Source organism: Mandrillus leucophaeus, unplaced genomic scaffold (assembly GCF_000951045.1).
Source record: "Mandrillus leucophaeus isolate KB7577 unplaced genomic scaffold, Mleu.le_1.0 Scaffold35, whole genome shotgun sequence".
Classification (NCBI taxonomy): domain Eukaryota; kingdom Metazoa; phylum Chordata; class Mammalia; order Primates; family Cercopithecidae; genus Mandrillus; species Mandrillus leucophaeus.
This window is the reverse complement of record NW_012103698.1, coordinates 5,566,279-5,583,790: the sequence shown is the minus strand read 5'-3', so window position 1 is coordinate 5,583,790 and position 17,512 is coordinate 5,566,279. Positions and strand designations below refer to the sequence as shown.

Sequence of the window (17,512 nt, the reverse complement as noted above, 5' to 3'; positions counted from 1 at the left end):
ATTTTTGCTTACTTTGACAAAGATTATGAACATTTAAAATAGTCTCTGGTCTAGATGTACATTGCCATATTTTGCTCCAGAAAGGTTATACCAGTTCACAGTCTTACCAGCATCTATTCTTTCTTCAGTTCAACTGTTTTAATCATATTGATATAATAAGCTTCTTTGTGTTCTTTTTGAAAGTGTTTGCAACATGTATAAAATAAAAAGGGCCAAATTCTGTACCATGTAAAGAGCTTTTATAAATCAAGACAAAAAAGATAAAAATTCACTGAGAAAATATGTAAAATACATAAGACATGAACATGCATTCTACAGAAAAATTTTTTTAACTGCTTCTAAGCATGACAAGATGCACAATATCACTTATGACAGGATACCATTTTTCACTCAAAAAATCATAATAGAAGTTTGGGGGAGTAAGCCTTTTCGTTTACTACAGACTTTAGACTGTGGTGGGAGAATAGCTTGTACAGCCTCTTAGGAGGACACATTTTCAGTGTCACATTAAAAATCACTAGGCCTTTGGACTTGGCAATTCTTTTGACTTGGCAATTCTTTGTCTATGAATATATATCTATTTCCCCAAGTGTACAAAGATAAAAGAAAACCATGTTCATTGTGACACTGTAGTAGCAAAAAGACCAGAAACCTGAGTGTCCATAAATATAGATAAATAGAAATGGTACATTAATGCAGTGATGTCACTAGATAGGTAATAGGAAGAATGCAGATAAATCAAATGTGCTGATATGGAATGATCTCTAAGATATGTTGGTAAACACAAAATAAATATACAGAACATGGCCGAGCGCAGTGGCTCACGCCTGTAATCCCAGCACTTTGGGAGGCCGAGGCGGGCAGATCACGAGGTCAGGAGATCGAGACCATCCTGGCTAGCACGGTGAAACCCCATCTCTACTAAAAATACAAAAAAAAAAAATTAGCCGGGCGCGGTGGCGGGCGCCTGTAGTCCCAGCTACTCGGGAGGCTGAGACAGGAGAATGGCGTGAACCCGGGAGGCGGAGCTTGCAGTGAGCGGAGATCGCCGGGAGGCGGAGCTTGCAGTGAGCCGAGATCGCGCCACTGCACTCGAGCCTGGGCAACAGCGGGAGACTCCATCTCAAAAAAAAAAAAATATATATATATATATACACACACACACACACACACACACAGAGAACATGTATAGCATGTTCTTGTTTATATAAAAGAAAAGCACGTAGATGGCTACTATGTATCTTGAATACCTATACACACACATGCCTAAAAGGGTACCCAAGAAATTAATGGTGATTGCCTCTGGGGAGGGGGAATCTAAGGTTCAGCAAAAGGAAGAAGGCTTACTTTTCCCTACACTGCTTACTATCTGCATGGATTAGCATCGTAAATGCTAGACTCTTATCTGTACTCTTACATAGGGAACGCATGTTTCCATATAGCAACAATAGACTTCAGCCAAGGTTCTGTCTAAAATATAAATTTTTGAGAAACTGATAATCTGTTTTAATCAAGTTTTTATTATAAGATGGGGTCTCACTGTGTCGCCCAGGCTGGAGTGCAATGGTGTGATTGTAGCTCACTGGTCCCCTGCAAACTCTGGAGCTTAAGCAATCCTCTTCCCTCAGCCTGCATGGCTGGAACTACAGGCATACACCACCATGCCTACCTAATTTTTAAAAAATCTTTTGTAAAGATGGGGTCTGTGTTGCCCAGGTGGGTCTTAAACTCCTGCGCCCAAGCTGTCCTCCCACCTTAGCCTCCCCAAATACTGGGATTACAGGCCTGAGCCGCCACACCTGGTCTTAATGAAGTTTTTAAGTCAAAAGGACCTTAGTATAGTCCTCATAAAGAAAATTTAATATTGGTCTTAAAGTTTAATAATTGATCTTAATATTTGGATATTTGACTGCATGGAAAAGTCTTTAAACCAGTGACTATCAATCTTGCCTGTCCTTGACAATCACACTGGGTCTAAAACAAACCACACACAGATGCCCAACTCCTGCTTCTGGATCTACTGTTCAGAATCTCAGAGAATGGGACCCTGTCACCTGTACTTTTAAATTGTTTTTCAGGTGTATTTTCTGTTCAGCTGAAGTTAAAACTGCTATATTAAATTGTGGTGTTTATGTCTAATTTTAACGAAACAAATAAAAACAAAGAATTTTTATTTATTTATTTATTTTTAGATGGAATCTGCTCTGTCACCCAGGCTGGAGTGCAATAGCAAGATCTTGGCTCAGTGCAGCCTTCGCCTCTGGGTTCAAGCAATTCTCCTGCCTCACCCTCTGTAGTAGCTGGGCCTGCAGGCGTGTGCCACCGCGCTTGGCTAATTTTTGTACTTTTAGTAGAGTCGGGATTTTACCATGTTGGCCAGGCTCATTTTGAACTCCTAATCTCAGGTGGTCTGAGTGCTGGGATTATAGGTGTGAGCCACCATGCCCAGCCAAAAACAAAGTCTTACCTACTGTGGTGAAGAGTCTCTTTAAAACAAGACTATAACCATTTAAGATTTTTGAGTAATTTTCTTAAATATGGCTGTTGAAAGGATTAGATGAAATGGTGAAAGTAAAGGGACTTGTAAACAGTTTGGGGTGTTCTATCCTGACTCAAATTGCTCTATGTGCTTATAGATCAGTTAAAGTTAGAGCTATATGTTCTCCCCTGACCTGTGTGCTCTGTACATATGAGACAGAATAATTTACCAGAGTCTTACACATTCTTACCTGTTTTTAAATTGTTGATTTGGTGGTGGGTCTCAACTACTGGATTTTATACTCTTTGAGGGTAGGCATCATATCTTCCTTGACTTGGCATCCCCATTGTTCACACCGTTCCTGGCTCAGAACAGGTCCTTGGTAAACATGTACTTATTGAAATAGCAATCTAGATCATTTAATATGTTAATTAAAATGGAACTGAAACCAGCTAGTGTGAAATCAAAGAGAATAAAATAAACCATTTCTCTTTTTCCTGGTAGTATTAAATAAATTCATTTTAGTTTTTCGCTTCTAGTGCCCTTTTTTCTGTACCCATTCATCTGTTTCAAACTAAGTCTTAGGTTAAACCTCTATAGGTAAAGTAGATGAAAGTTAAGCTGCTGTTTTGTGGGGCCTGGATCTTTGCCTGCTTAACTCCAGTAGGAGCTACTAGGGCTCCTCCAGTGTGAAATGAATCAACCATTTAAAGTACAGTGTAAATGCATTTTAATAGGGTGTCTATTTTATATAGCTTTAGTTGTTTTTTCTCATTTCATTAAAAAAAAAGAAAGTAACGCTATGGACTAGGGAATCATTTCATTTATAAGTTTACAGTGTTCTACAGCTATTGGTATTCTTTGGATCTTTGTAAGTTGGCATTATTGGTATTAATTGATACTTGTTTTAAGTGAATAATTTCAGTGAAATATTTTAAGAGATTCTTATGCATGTATTAACATTATTTATTTTCTCTTTATTCTAGTATTTTTAAGTACAGAACTTCAAGCTTCACAGATACTACAGAACAAGAAACATAAAAATTCTCAATTAGATAAAAATAGTGACATTTATCAGGAAGTTCAAGCTATGTTTGATACACTTGGTATACCCAAGTCAACAACTTCTGACATTCCGCATATGCTAAGCCAAGTGGAATCAAAGGTATTATCTTGTTTTATTTTCCCCGAAATTCAACTGAATGCTAACATGTAAGTGCTATATTAAAAATGAAACTATTCCCTATAATTATGCGGCATACATTTTATTTCAAGAGTTTATCTTCATGTTAACCCAGTTTTGGATTCAGACCTAACAGGCCTGTGACCTAATTTGTCAGTAGCTAATATTCAGGAATCAAATCTTAATGCTTCATCTTTGCCAGAGTTTAACATGATAGAAATCACTTAGCAAAGTTAAGGATCACTTTCCTAACCAGGGTTGTAATGTAGTATAAGAAAGAAAGAAAGGAAGAAAGAGAGAGAGAGAAGAGAAAGAGAAAAGGAAGAAAGAAGTAGAGTTATCCTACAAAGTCAAAGGAGAGTAAACTTTTAAAAAAATGGAGGTTAATAGAATTGCAGTGTGGTTTCTTTAGCAGTGAGCATGCACAGTTTTTGGTGGATAAATGTTTAGTAAGAGTAAATGCATTATATAATGAATGGAAGAATGTATTAATTAGGACCCTGATGGGGATAGTTAAAAACAACTACAAACTATGTACCTTATGTACTTTGGCATTTTTTTTCTTTTCCAGTTAGTGAACAACTCTTGTTCGCAGTCAAGCCGTATATTAGAGAGGATGCTACTCTCACAGACCAAATTCTGGCCTAGTTCCTGGGTTTCGTTTGTTAAATATGCAGTCCTCTAGGGGAATAATACAGGATTCATTTTAAAGGAAAATAAAATTCTTGCCTAACCTTCAAGAATAAGTACATAACTCCATTTTTAGACACAGTGCCTTAAACTAAATCCTTGTTCAGTAAAGATCTCTTTTGCATTGATAATTTATGAACTGAAAAATAAGGTTTGTCTTAATGAATGTAAGAGAATTATAGTGTCATTAAGATAAAAACAGAATACTAAAAAAATTTTTTTTGGTAGAACTTGCAAACCAGAGACTAAGTCTGTGAATCTCAGCTCAAAAACATTCTTAGAGAGTTAACAAGTTACTCTTCAGAATTTTTTTCTGTTTTCCTCTGGATGAAGACTGATCTGGGATTTACTAAATTTTCTGAGACTATTTCAAATTAGACAGATTTCTGAGCTCATCATAATTTTCTAGTGTTTCTCAAAGTGGCTATTCCTTTTTATGGGTTTTATTTAGTATTAACAACATTCTCAATTACCTCCTTTCCCTACTTGGAAGCAGTCTGTAATGCCTAGGTTCAAATACTGGCATACTAATTATAAGGTAGTTGTTACTATGACCATCTTGGCTAAATACTTCCTTAAAAGGTCTTCCTACTCTATTCAGTTTTTAACCAAAAGTAAAAGTTTTCATGTTTTCTTGCTTCTACATGTGATTTGTCCAGAAGACACTTTGTTATCACTGGGGAAGGAAAGTATTATTTTCTAACTTAAAGTTGTTCAAATGTGTAATTATAGTGGTATAATTACAACAAATACATAGTGGTGGTATAATAACAGCAAATATATAGCATTCACTTTTCTAAATGTTTACATGTAATAACTCACTTAATACTAACATCACCCATGTGAGTAAATGTTTATATGTAATAACTCAATTCTCACATCACCCAAGGTTATGGGTAATACATCACCCCTGTGTAGTATTACCTAGACAACCATGCGAGGAAACTGAGGTACTGAAAGATTTAATAAGTTAAACAAGCGAATTTCTAAATAGTGGTAGACCTGAGGTTTAAACCCAGGTAGTCAACCTTCACAGCCTGTGCCCTTAACTTACTCTATAACAAGTGATTTTTCAGATTTATTAAAACTATTACGTAATGCTGGAATCCTAGGAATGGAGCTGAATATGATTACACATGACAAACTACAAGTATACACTGAGGATTCCTCTGGAATGAGGAGTTACAACTCATACTTTTTATAATGTATGAGAAAACCTAAAATTGGAGATATTTACAATAGTTGGAGAATCTACAGAAATGGTCCGTTTTAAGAAAATAATAATTTCTTTAAAATATGTAAAAAATGTATCAGTACAGAAATTGTATCATTGTAGATGTAGATTTGCTGTGAAGCTACTGAAGCTGAAGTTTTGGAGTCTCTTATTTGCGTAGGTTCTTTCTAAGCTAATTTTTTAAAACACCATTTTTGAAATGTAATCATGCCATAAAATTTGCCCATTTTGAGTATATATATATATATAGTTCAGTGCATTTTCGTATATTTACAGAGTTGAACAACCATCACCAAACTCTTTAATTTAGGGCTTTTCCATCACCCTCAGAAGAAATCTCCACTGTGCCCATTTACAGTTACTCCACATTGCAACTCCAGCCTCCAAGCTAATTTTGAATTCTTTCCTTAAAGATTGCCCCCAACATTAAATAAGCTTCATGCTCCTCAAAATCTGAACTACCCTTGATTAGAAAAAAATTGTAAATATTTCATTTGGTTTTGTAAATATTTTCTTTAGCTAATGATGGATTCTCCAGTCAGGAAGGTAAATTAATCCTTTGGTTAGGAGGATAAATTACTGAATGACCCTGATATTGCTAAAGGAAAAGTAAATGCCTAATATCTTGTTTATCAAAATAAAAATGTTTCAAGTAATTTAAATTAGGGGCTTTGCACAAGTAATGAAAATATGTACATGATGACCGTAATTGAGATAGATGGCTTGTTCCCTTATGTTGTCTTGCTGAACAATGAATGAGAATACTTACAACTGGAATGTATACATAGCATTTATTTGAGAAAAATCAATGTGCTGGTGAAAGGTTTTAGTATACCTTTTGAAAATGTACTAGGAAGTAGGAAAGTGCTATCTTAAGTAGGAACTCTGAAGTTATTTCACTAAGACACAGATTCTCATAGTAGAACCTAGGTACTTCTTTAACTGTCTGGGTATGTTCATTCTTATGCTGGGAAAGAATGTGTTCTATAGCTTGAATAAATATAATGTGCTTTTTTGAAAAAGATACTCTGTTTTGTAGTGGTATTCTGGTGTGTGATGGTATATTTTAATTATGTCACTTTACTATTCTGTAGTGTTCAGAGCAATACTTTAAACAAGCATAAGATTGTTTTAAATTAGGAATATACATTTTTCACAATCTTTCATATTTACTTTTAGGTGAAAGATATTCTCTCAAAGGTCCAGAAAAATCATGTGGGAAAACCACTGCTGAAAATTGATTTAACTTCAGAACAGGCGGTAAATCCCCCTTTTTGTTATTAATTTTATGTAATTAAATTAGTAAATATGACTTAATTTTATAAATGAACATCTATTTTGCAACATATAGTATGTGTATATTATTTTGTAGAGTTAAAATTGATTGATCTTCTGGAGTAATATTTCCTAACATTTCTTTAGTTAAATTACTAATTAATTTTTTAAAATACCTGGTTGAGAATATTTATAATGCTCAATGTGCTAGCACAGCTGTGATCTGAAAAGAACAGAGGCTCAAAGCCAGCAAGATGAGTTATTGGTATTTTCTTTTCGTATTGGTCCAGAGTGCTTAGCAGGTAAATGTTTTACTTAAATTAACATATTTGATTACAGATAAGGTTTACTCTGCCAACAGGTGGAATTTAATTTGTATGTTTAATGTCTTCTGGATATCATAAATGTTCTTTCGGTTATGCTTTAGTATTTAAATAATTTACTGTAAAGTCTCATGGGAACAGAAAATGGTGAGTAAGTACAATATCTTTTGACTCAGTAGGAAGTACTTAGCACTGTTTTCAGATTTCTTTTCTTTGCAGAATGAAAGAATCTAAAGTTTATTATTTTTGTCTCCAAATTTTTAAGGAACAACTTGAAAGAATAAATGATGCTCTTTCCTGTGAATATGAGTGCCGCCGGCGAATGTTAATGAAACGATTAGATGTGACTGTACAGTCCTTTGGATGGTCTGATAGAGCAAAGGTAAGGCTGTTTTCCCATATGTGTCCTGTAGGTGGTAGCCTATAACAGCTCTTCTGCCTTGCTTGTCTGTTATGTAACCATGCCATATTTGCACTTCATCGCTATCTCAACTACATGTCCAGGCCAACTACTGGTCTTACAAGATGATCCTGGTCTTGTATAAATCTCTGTTGCATGTAACTTATTTTTTCCCCACAGTTTTGACATTTATTTTAAACTCATAGATACTGTGATTTATGCCAGGATATGCATAAAAGAAGGGGCATCATATGAGATAACGAGATCGATATGGTGAGCAATGTAACAAGAAAGCAGGATATAAGAATAGTTGCAGGTAGTGCTGATGCCAACAGGTCTTAAAAGTATCCTAAGGCTGGATGAATATAGAATGTGTTTCAGTTGAGGAGGGGTTTGGGAGGTGAGGGCATTTCCAAATTTGAATCTCTTAAGATGGCTTTCTAAAGAGCTGTGTCCCATCACTCCCATTTTATGCCTCTAATCTGTACCCATGCTTAGTCTGGGATCACTCCTCACCCCCGTTCTCCCCACCCTGCATCATCACCTGGAAACTCTCCAGGCAGTAAGCTGAGACAATTACAGGCCTTCTCCTCACTTAGGGATCATTGTCCTGTGTTCCTTGATGTCCATTGTCTGACCATCATTGGTTCACATCACGTGGGTTATCCAGTTTTTTAGTTGTTTCAGGTGGGAGAGTAAATCTGGTGCCGATTACCTTGACTGCAAGTGGAATTTCAGGTATTATTATTTTTACATTTTTTGGATTAACTGGGCAGTTCTTCTGCCCCATGTTAGACCAGTTGGGGTCACTTATGCCAGCAATTCCCAAACTTTTTGGCACCAGGGACTGGTTTCGTGGAAAACAGTTTTTCCACGGAGGGTCGGGGGGCAGGGGGAGGGTTTTGTCATGAAACTGTTCCACCTCAGATCATCAGGCATTAGCTTCTCATGAGTATGGTGCTTCTGTTACCTTGTCTTTCACATGATGTCTCTTTCCATGTGATGTATTAGTTTCCTGTGGCTGCTGTGAAAGTTTACCACAAATTTAGTAGCTTAAGTAATACAGATTTATTCTCTTAAAATTTGGAGATTAGCAGTCCTGAAGTGAAGGTATTGGCAGGGTTGCATTCATCCTAGATGCTTTAGGGGAGAATCTGTTTCCTTGCATTTCCTAGCTCCTAAATGCCACCTGCGTAGTTTAGCTCTTGGCTTCATCTCCTCTCTTCAGAGCCAGTAGCCTAATAAAATCTTCCAGCCTTTCTCTCTCTCTCTGCTTCCATTGTCACATTGCCTTCTCCTGTCCCTGACACTCCTGTCTCTCCCTTATGAGGACCCTTGTGATTATATTAGGCCCACACAGCTAATACAAAATAACCTCTCCATCTCAAGATGTTTAACTTAATCACACCTGCATCTGCAAGGTAACATTCACAGGTTTCAGGAATTAGGATGTGGACATCTTTGGAGGACTAATCAACTTACAAAGGGGCTTCTAAATGAATTTTATTTTTTCTTGCATTGTATTTCTGCAATATGATAAAATGCTTTTTTTTTTTTTTTTTTTAAACTGTAGTTTGAAAAATTAGGTCTTCTAATGAGTTCTCCATTTTGTTTTTTTTTTTTCTTGAGACGGAGTCTTGCTCTGTCGCCCAGGCTGGAGTGCAGTGGCGCGGTCTCGGCTCACTGCAAGCTCCGCCTCCCGGATTCACACCATTCTCCTGCCTCAGCCTCCCGAGTAGCTGGGATCACAGGCGCCTGCCACCACGCCCAGCTGATTTTTTTGTATTTTGTTTTAGCAGAGATGGAGTTTCACCATGTTAGCCAGGATGGTCTTATCTCCTGACCTCGTGATCCGCTCGCCTCGGCCTCCCAAAGTGCTGGGATTACAGGCGTGAGCCACTGCGCACAGCCGAGTTCTCCATTTTCTGTATACTTTTTCTCTGAGAAACTTGCATCCACTTATTGCAATTTGGGCTGTTTGCATGGCTATCCTTGGCTGCTCTACTACCTTCTAGATCCCATGGCCACTCTTTGTTTATCCCCTTGTTCTGTTGTAGGAAATCCACAAGTAATTTCCAAACAAGGAGTGCATAGGAGGTGATTTTTCTCAATCTCTTGCATTTTGAAAATGTTTAGTCTGCTTTCACATTTGAATATAAAATTCTAGGTTGAAAATATATTTCTCTAAGAATATTGAAGGCATTGCATCATCGTTTTCAACTATTTAATGCTGCTGTTAAGAAAACTGACTCCATTCTGTGTTTTTGTGTGACCTATTATTTTTCTCTGTAAGCTTTTGGACTATTTATCCTTGGAGTTCTGAAATTGCAAAACATATGTTGGTCTGAGTTTTTTTTTTCATTCATCGTGCCTTACTAGATGAACCTTTCAATATGTAGACTCTTTCAGCTTTTATATTTTCCTTTATTTATTTTTCCCTTTTGTTTTCTTTATTCTCTTTCTGAAATGCTTTAGTCAGATATTAAACATTCTAGATAGACCCACTTAAGTTGTTTTATTTTTTCCTCTCATTTTCCCTCTCTTTCCCTTTTTTGATTCACTCTCAGAAATGTTTTTAACTTTATTTTATAGTTTGTGTTGAATTTTTGTTTCTGCAATTATTTTAAAAATTTCCTTAAATTCTTTTTGTTTCTTGATTTTTTAAAAATATTTTTTGGTATACTATCATCTTGAGTAAAGAAACTTTGCTTTTGTAATTTTTTTTTTCTACTTTCAATTATCTGTTTCCTCCAGCATAATTTTTTGTTTATTTAGTTGTTTTTCTTGGTCTCTCTCATGTTGGTGGCTTCTTCAGCTGCATAGTGGTTTTTGGTTGTCCATATTTAAGAGTAAAGCACCGGCTGTCCATGGTAGTGTGTGCCTATAGTCCCAGCTACTCAGGAGGCTGGGGCGGGAGGATCACTTGAGCCCAGGAGTTTGAGGCTGCGGTGAGCTATAATCATGCCACTGCACTACAGCTTGGGCGACAGAGCAAGACTCTGTCTCTAATAATAAAGGCAGTTGGGGTGGGAGGGCAGGTGCTGTGCTCACACGTATAATCTCAACACTTTGGGAGGTTGAGCTGGGAGGATTACTTGAGGCCAGGAGTTCAAAACCAGCCTGATCAACATAGCGAGTCACAGTCTCTTAAAAAGAAAAGAGTAAAGCACGATAAAGCCTGTTGGGAACTACAGTCATTATTAGGGATCATTAACGTCAGACTTTGGAGCTGGCCGATGTGCTGTGGCAATTCTTAATGCCAACGTGTGGTCTTTGTAGTTGCTCATTTTTTCAGGAAGAGAAACCTCACTTTTTTTTTTTTCCCCTATATACTGTATTTTAATTTGTCCAGGAAAGGAGTAGCAGCATGTCACCAGGGGTTGGAGGCATGGACTGTTTTACAAATAGACTTTGAGTGTTTTGAAATGTTGGTTCCCTTTTTATCTGTACCTTTTATAATTTAGGATATATGTACCTTTTATAATTTAGTGTCTTCAGTATGACTCATTTACCTAGAAATCCTCTCTCATGTGTTTTACATAGAGTCTCTTTCCAAACACCTGACAGATACAGAAAAGTGAAGAGTGATTAGAAGAGGTATTAAAGATCATCATTCATGCATTTTCTTTAATAAACAGTCACCACTTTGTATATGTCATGTACTATGTACCTGGTTCAGGATGAACATCTCAATACTGCCTATGATTAGGTATAGAAGATTTGTGTCTGTAATATCTAATCAGCTTCTTGGGTGGTTAAAGCCTGATTCACTTCTGCATGTGCGCCAGGATAAACTCCAAGGGATGTCTGTGTATTTCATTGGAGTAACTGCTTTGTGCAAGAAGCTCAGATGCTGTTAAGAGCTATAAGTTACCAACGAAGTAGATGACATGATTGCTGACCTCAAGAAATGGAATAGAGTTCAGATGTGTGGGAAGCACCAGCATTACTGAGCTCTGGAAACTTAATAGAGGTTGTATATATGTTGGGTCTCCAGTTTAACCTAACAGAATTTTATTGAGGAAAAAGGAATTTAGGAATATTTGGCAAATTGTGAATGGTAGTGGCATTAAAATTGTCCTACTGTGCTTTGATATTTTCAATGTTGGCATTAAGATTACAGAGAAATCCAAAACAAATGAGTTTTGACGTATTCTTTCAACATTCAGTGACATAGATTCATGGGCATGTTTGACCCCTTAACTGGACTTCAGTGGGAACTTTGAGCAAATATTCCTTTAGGAACTATCTTGATATTTTATTGTCTCATCTTGGTCTTTCTTCTTCATGTTTTAGGACAAGGAGGTTGTGTTTTTGTTTTTTTCTTATTTGGGAAGGTTTTTAAAAATATATTTTCCTTAGGCTATGTATGGATCAGTTTTGACCTTTCATTTGGTCTTTTTCAATTGATTATATGATTATATGTCTTTGTATACTAAGTTTTCTTGTTAAACTTGTTAAATTTATTATATCTTTATCATTTTCTCCCTATTTTAATGATAGGAAAATGTGTCCGATATTGTTGAGTGACCGTTATCAACTTTGTTCTACAGCAGTTTAAATCTTTGCACAATATTTTATTATATGCATATATATACTGTATTGATAGATACTGAGGTTTTCTCTGATTTTGCCTCTTTGACCCTGTAATAAAATCTTTGACAGCTAAATTTTTGTTCATGTCCATGATGTATTCCTAAAAGTGAAATACCTTGATTAAAGGAAATGATTTTAAGGCTGTTGATGCATACTCCACAGTTGCCCTTCAAAAAGATTATAGTCATTTATTCGAAAGATTATGTAGTTTCTTTACTGTTTAGCTAGTATCGAGATAATACTGTGATTGTAATTTTATAGCATGCTTTTTCACTAAATATATTGTAACCATTTTCCAATATCTCTAAAAACTCTATTTTAGTACCCTTTTTGAAATTAATTTTTAATTTTTTTGCAATATAATTAACATAAAATTTACCATTTTATTTTTATTTTTGAGGTATAGTCTTGTTGCCCAGGCTGCAGTGCAGTGCCATCATCATAGCTCACTGCAGCTCACTGGAGGGTCAAGCGATCCTCCCACTGCAGCCTCTCAAGCAGCTGGGACTACAGACATGTGCCACCACACCTGGCTAATTAAAATTTTTTTTTTTTTTTTTTTTAATAGAGACGGGGTTTTGCCGTGTTGCCCAGGCTGGTCTCATACTCCTGACCTCAAGTGATCCTCCCACTTCAGCCTCCCAAAATGCTGAGATTACAGGAGTGAGCCACTGTGCCTGGCCAAAATATACCAAAGTATACAGTTCAGTGGTTTTTAGTCTGTTCACTGTGTTCTATAACCCTATATGTAATTCCATAACACTTCCATCATCCCAAAATGACATAGCTACCTCTCAGCAGTCATTCCCAATACTCCCTACCTCCATGCCCTGGCAACTATTACTATACTATACTTTATGTTTCTGTTGATTTGCCTTTGAACATTTCATATAAACAGAATCATACAATATGTGGCTTCTGCTTCTGGTTTCTTTGATGTAGCATAATGTTTCCAAGGTTCATCCATGTCGTAGCATATAACAGTACTAAATTTCTTTCAGTGTCCTTCTTATGGCTGCATTATGTTTTATCACAGTGATTCAGTAATTTACTTAATTCTCTTATTTTATACATTTTTTTTCTATATTAACAATACCAGGCATGTTTCTATGTATAATTTTTTATATATAAATTTCAAAGTAAAATTTTATGGTGGATTCCTAAAGGAAATTTACTGTGTCAAAGGTTATGTCTCTTAATGCTCTCGCTTCCCATGGCCAAATTGTTTTCCAGTTAAGTTTATATGAATTTAAAATCCTGTCAGTAAGGTAAATGAAATGTTGTCTCACTTTAGCCTCTTTATTGCTAACTTGGTGGTTAAAAAGACTAACTTGTTTTGTCTGTTCTTATTATTGACAAAGTTGAACTTTTTTCATAAGCTTATTAGTCATTTGAATTTCCTTTTTTTAAAACTTTTATTTATATGTCTTGCCATTTTTTTTTCCTGTACAATTCTGTTTTCCTTTTGTTTGAGCTTTTTATATATAAAGGATGTTTGCTGGTTGAATTATTTGTTGAAAATATTTTCCCCAGTTGTCAGTAGATGTTGTTTTATGTCTTTTGAAGTATAGAAATTTTAATTTTTGTAATGTAATTGTTTCTAAATTTAAAATTAAACCTCAGTTAACGTTTTATTCTCTTTGGAATTCCCTTTGTTATATGGTGTGCCATATTATTGTTATTACAGATAGCCACCAGGTCATTCCAGCACCATTTAAGAGATAATCCTTTCATTTTCTCGTTGATCTGTGATGTCTCCTTTATCATTTATTGCATTCATAGATTTATGAGGCTCTGAGTCTCAATATACTATTTCATCCACCTTTTTTTTTTCCTCCCAAGTTCTAGTTAATTAGATGGAGGTAGGATAGCAAACTGTTATCTATACTAGACCTGTGCTTGCGGGTCAGGTGGGCCTTTGTTAGTAAGTGGGCAGAGCTAGGATTCTCTCTATATTTTGGAGAACTAACTTAAGCTTTCTGTGCCTCATTTTTTTTTCCTATCTGCAAAAGGGCATAATAAAAACCAGCCACTCTAAAAGGATATTTTGAGGATTAAAGAAATAATGCCTTACTAAGTGAACAGCATTCTGGCACGTTTAATAAGTGCTCATTAAATGTTAACTGTTAAGATGATAATTTTGTATTATAGCATATTAATATTTGGTAGGATTATTTTTCAAAATGCTTTTAGTTATTCTTACATATTGAGTTTTTGGATTTAACTTTAGATTCTTTTTTTGTTTTCATTCTCTCAAAAACTATTTCTGTAGGATTATAAGTTAATTCTGAGGAAAACTGACAATAATACTTAATGTCCCAATACAGAAACTTGGTGTTTCTTACCATTTGTACAAGTTTGCCTTTTGTTTGCAAGATTTACTGATGTTCCCTTTTGAAGGTCCTGTATGTGGTTTTGGTAAAACTATTTTTTAGTTATTTTTTTTGTTAATATGAATAGAATTTTTTTGTTATTTTTTAGTTGTTGCTGGTAGTTACATATTTTTAACACTTGTTGGTCTATTTTATTTGTTCTAAATTATTCCTAAATTATCAGATATGTGGGTGTTTTTGCTCTTTTCTAATTCCTTGCTTATTCTTTATCTCTTTTTCTTTCTTTCTAAGGGTTATGATTGTTTTTGCTCTTTCATTAAAATGTATTTTTCTTCCTTTTTTCCTTACCTTTTGTCATTTAGGTAAAAACAGATGATATAGCAAGAATTTATCAGCCTAAACGTTATGCTTTGTCACCCAAGACAACAGTTACAATGGCACATCTACTTGCTGCTCGTGAAGATCTATCCAAGATCATTAGGACAAGTAGTGGCACCAGCCGGGAGAAGACCGCATGTGCCATCAATAAGGTTGGTGTTTCTTTCAGCACAGTGGAAAATGAACTGATAATATCCTACTTAATGTTTTTACAAATTTTAACCTATTTTTCTTTCATGTCCTGGTAAATATTTAGAAGAAAGAGTGGCAGGGGGGTTCAGTCTAGGCTTAGTTATGTTATTTTTGTGTATGTATGTGTATTCACTTGAATTTGTGTATTCATAAATCAAAGTATTATCTGAATTAGAGGAATTACGAATTGTTTTTGTCAAAGCTTTAGCAAGAATTATTTTCCAGCTTTCTAAAAAGTAATTGTTTCAAGTACTAACAGATTTCTTACATCCTTGGTGTAAAGGAAAGAAGAGTTCATGCTTTAGAGTCAGACCAATCTGGGTTCCCATCCTAGCTCTATCATTTACTTACAGAAATGACCCGGGCAAGCTACTGAACCTCTTTGAGCTTCTGTTTCCTGATTTGGAGTATACATCAATTTCTCTGACAGTAGTCTTAAGGAAACTGAATTTTTTACTTTACAACAGCAATAACAACAAACTAATTTAGTATGTGTATGTCAGCTTTACTGGCATGTCTTGTTCATTTAGGTAGAGCACTCCATGGCAAACTTTATTACAAAAGAGCAAAAAATCAGAAATTAGGGATTTGGATAATTTTAAAGCATCGCTTCTCTCTCAGTGTAACTTGAGATAAAATACCTTTTCAGAAGGATGGTTGTTTTTAAAGTCATTTTTCTAATTAGCGCTAAATTAGGCATCACCAGTGTTTGCCTCTGTGCTTCCACTGTGGCTCAATCCTATCTTCTGAAAGTGTTCTCTCTTTAAATATATTACCTAACATTTTTCACTGGGTTATAATTTAGTCTTGCTGGATCAAGAGTTCTATTTCTGTAAGCAACATTGGCCATCTCTTCTGAGTTTATAATTTATGGTCTCATTATTTGAGGGTAGTCTTATGATCAGTTCTGGCATCTCCATATGCCCACCAACATACCATGTTTGGTAGAGAGACCAGTGAGAATAATAACCAGGAAAGGCTGTTTTTTGGATTTGGTAATTAGGACATCATTGCCATCTTTAAAAGAATGTTGCATACTTAGAACCTTGTCTCACATTGAGGATATTGCACTTTTTATCTTTCATTTGTGACATAAATCCTAAACTTGGTTTTGATTTAGAGGATCAATGGAAGTGTATAATTAGCTGGTCATTTTGGTTGAGGCAGTTGCTGTTTTACTTTCCTTCCTGAAAGGCAGCAGCAGGAAGCTATTGGCTTCCCCTTGTCTGTGGTGAGCAGATGACACCCTTCTTATTGCTATCTTTCCTCTGCTCATGGCATATAAAGCTGCTGCTTTCTACAGAAGTTTGGATACTTAAACTCTTCCGTAGTGTATTTTTGAAAGGATTATAAAGCATAGTAAAGGAATTACATCAACTGTGTTTTCCTTATAATAACATGGCATTATCATCACTGAAAGTCAGTAAGCTTAAGTTTCTTTTTTTTTTTTTTTTTTTTTGAGACAGAGTCTCGCTCTGTGGCCCAGGCTGGAGTGCAGTGGCCGGATCTCAGCTCACTGCAAGCTCCGCCTCCCGGGTTCACGCCATTCTCCTGCCTCAGCCTCCCGAGTAGCTGGGACTACAGGCGCCCGCCACCTTGCCCGGCTACTTTTTTGTATTTTTTAGTAAAGACGGGGTTTCACCGTGTTAGCCAGGATGGTCTCGATCTCCTGACCTCGTGATCCGCCCGTCTCGGCCTCCCAAAGTGCTGGGATTACAGGCTTGAGCCACCGCGCCCGGCCTAAGTTTCTTAAAAGAAGTAGTTCATTGAGAATCCTTCTCTCTCTTTGCGGTGATACCTGGAATTACAGTTTTTATATCAATCTCTGACCTCATTAAGGTCCCATGTTGTATATACTTCATAGATTTTTGAAATGAAATGTGCTTAGGAATATAATCTTTTATTGGATAATCAATTACCAAATCAATGGCAATGGAAAGTCCAGAGTTGTTGTTGTATAAATGGTATGAATGTAAGGTATGTCGTTATATATATAAAAAAATGTTTTCCTAAAGAAACTTCTTAGTGAAGTGGGTACTACATTTGTTACAGAATTTGCTAAACGAATTTAAGTGAGAAAAAATTAAGCCTTTAAGTTTCAAAAATACTCTCTCAGATCGTTTAAAAATAATATATTCTAGGCCAGGTACGGTGGCTAACGCCTGTATTCCCAGCACTTTGGGAGGCCAAGGCGGGTGGATCACGAGGTCAGGAGATCGAGACCATCCTGGCTAACACGATGAAACCCCATCTCCACTAAAATATAAAAAATTAGCTGGGCGTGGTGGCGGGCGCCTGTAGTCCCAGCTACTTGGGAGGCTGAGGCAGGAGAATGGCATGAACCCAGGAGGTGGAGCTTGCAGTGAGCTGAGATCACACCACTGCACTCCAGCCTCGGTGACAGAGCGAGACTCTGTCTCAAACAAACA

The 17,512-nt window shown here is 36.1% G+C and overlaps 1 protein-coding gene across 1 annotated transcript in view; it reads left to right on the top strand.

The window, feature by feature from the left end:
• Nucleotides 1–15,208, top strand: part of FAM98B (family with sequence similarity 98, member B) — a 28,158-nt gene extending 12,950 nt beyond the window's left edge. Inside the window, exons 4-7 of the mRNA XM_011989327.1 lie at nucleotides 3,466–3,644; nucleotides 6,766–6,846; nucleotides 7,450–7,566; nucleotides 14,876–15,208. Coding sequence (XP_011844717.1) covers nucleotides 3,466–3,644; nucleotides 6,766–6,846; nucleotides 7,450–7,566; nucleotides 14,876–15,139 — 641 coding nt within the window. The 3' untranslated portion in view covers nucleotides 15,140–15,208. The remainder of the gene's footprint in view (nucleotides 1–3,465; nucleotides 3,645–6,765; nucleotides 6,847–7,449; nucleotides 7,567–14,875) is intronic.
• The last annotated feature ends 2,304 nt before the right edge of the window (nucleotides 15,209–17,512 follow it).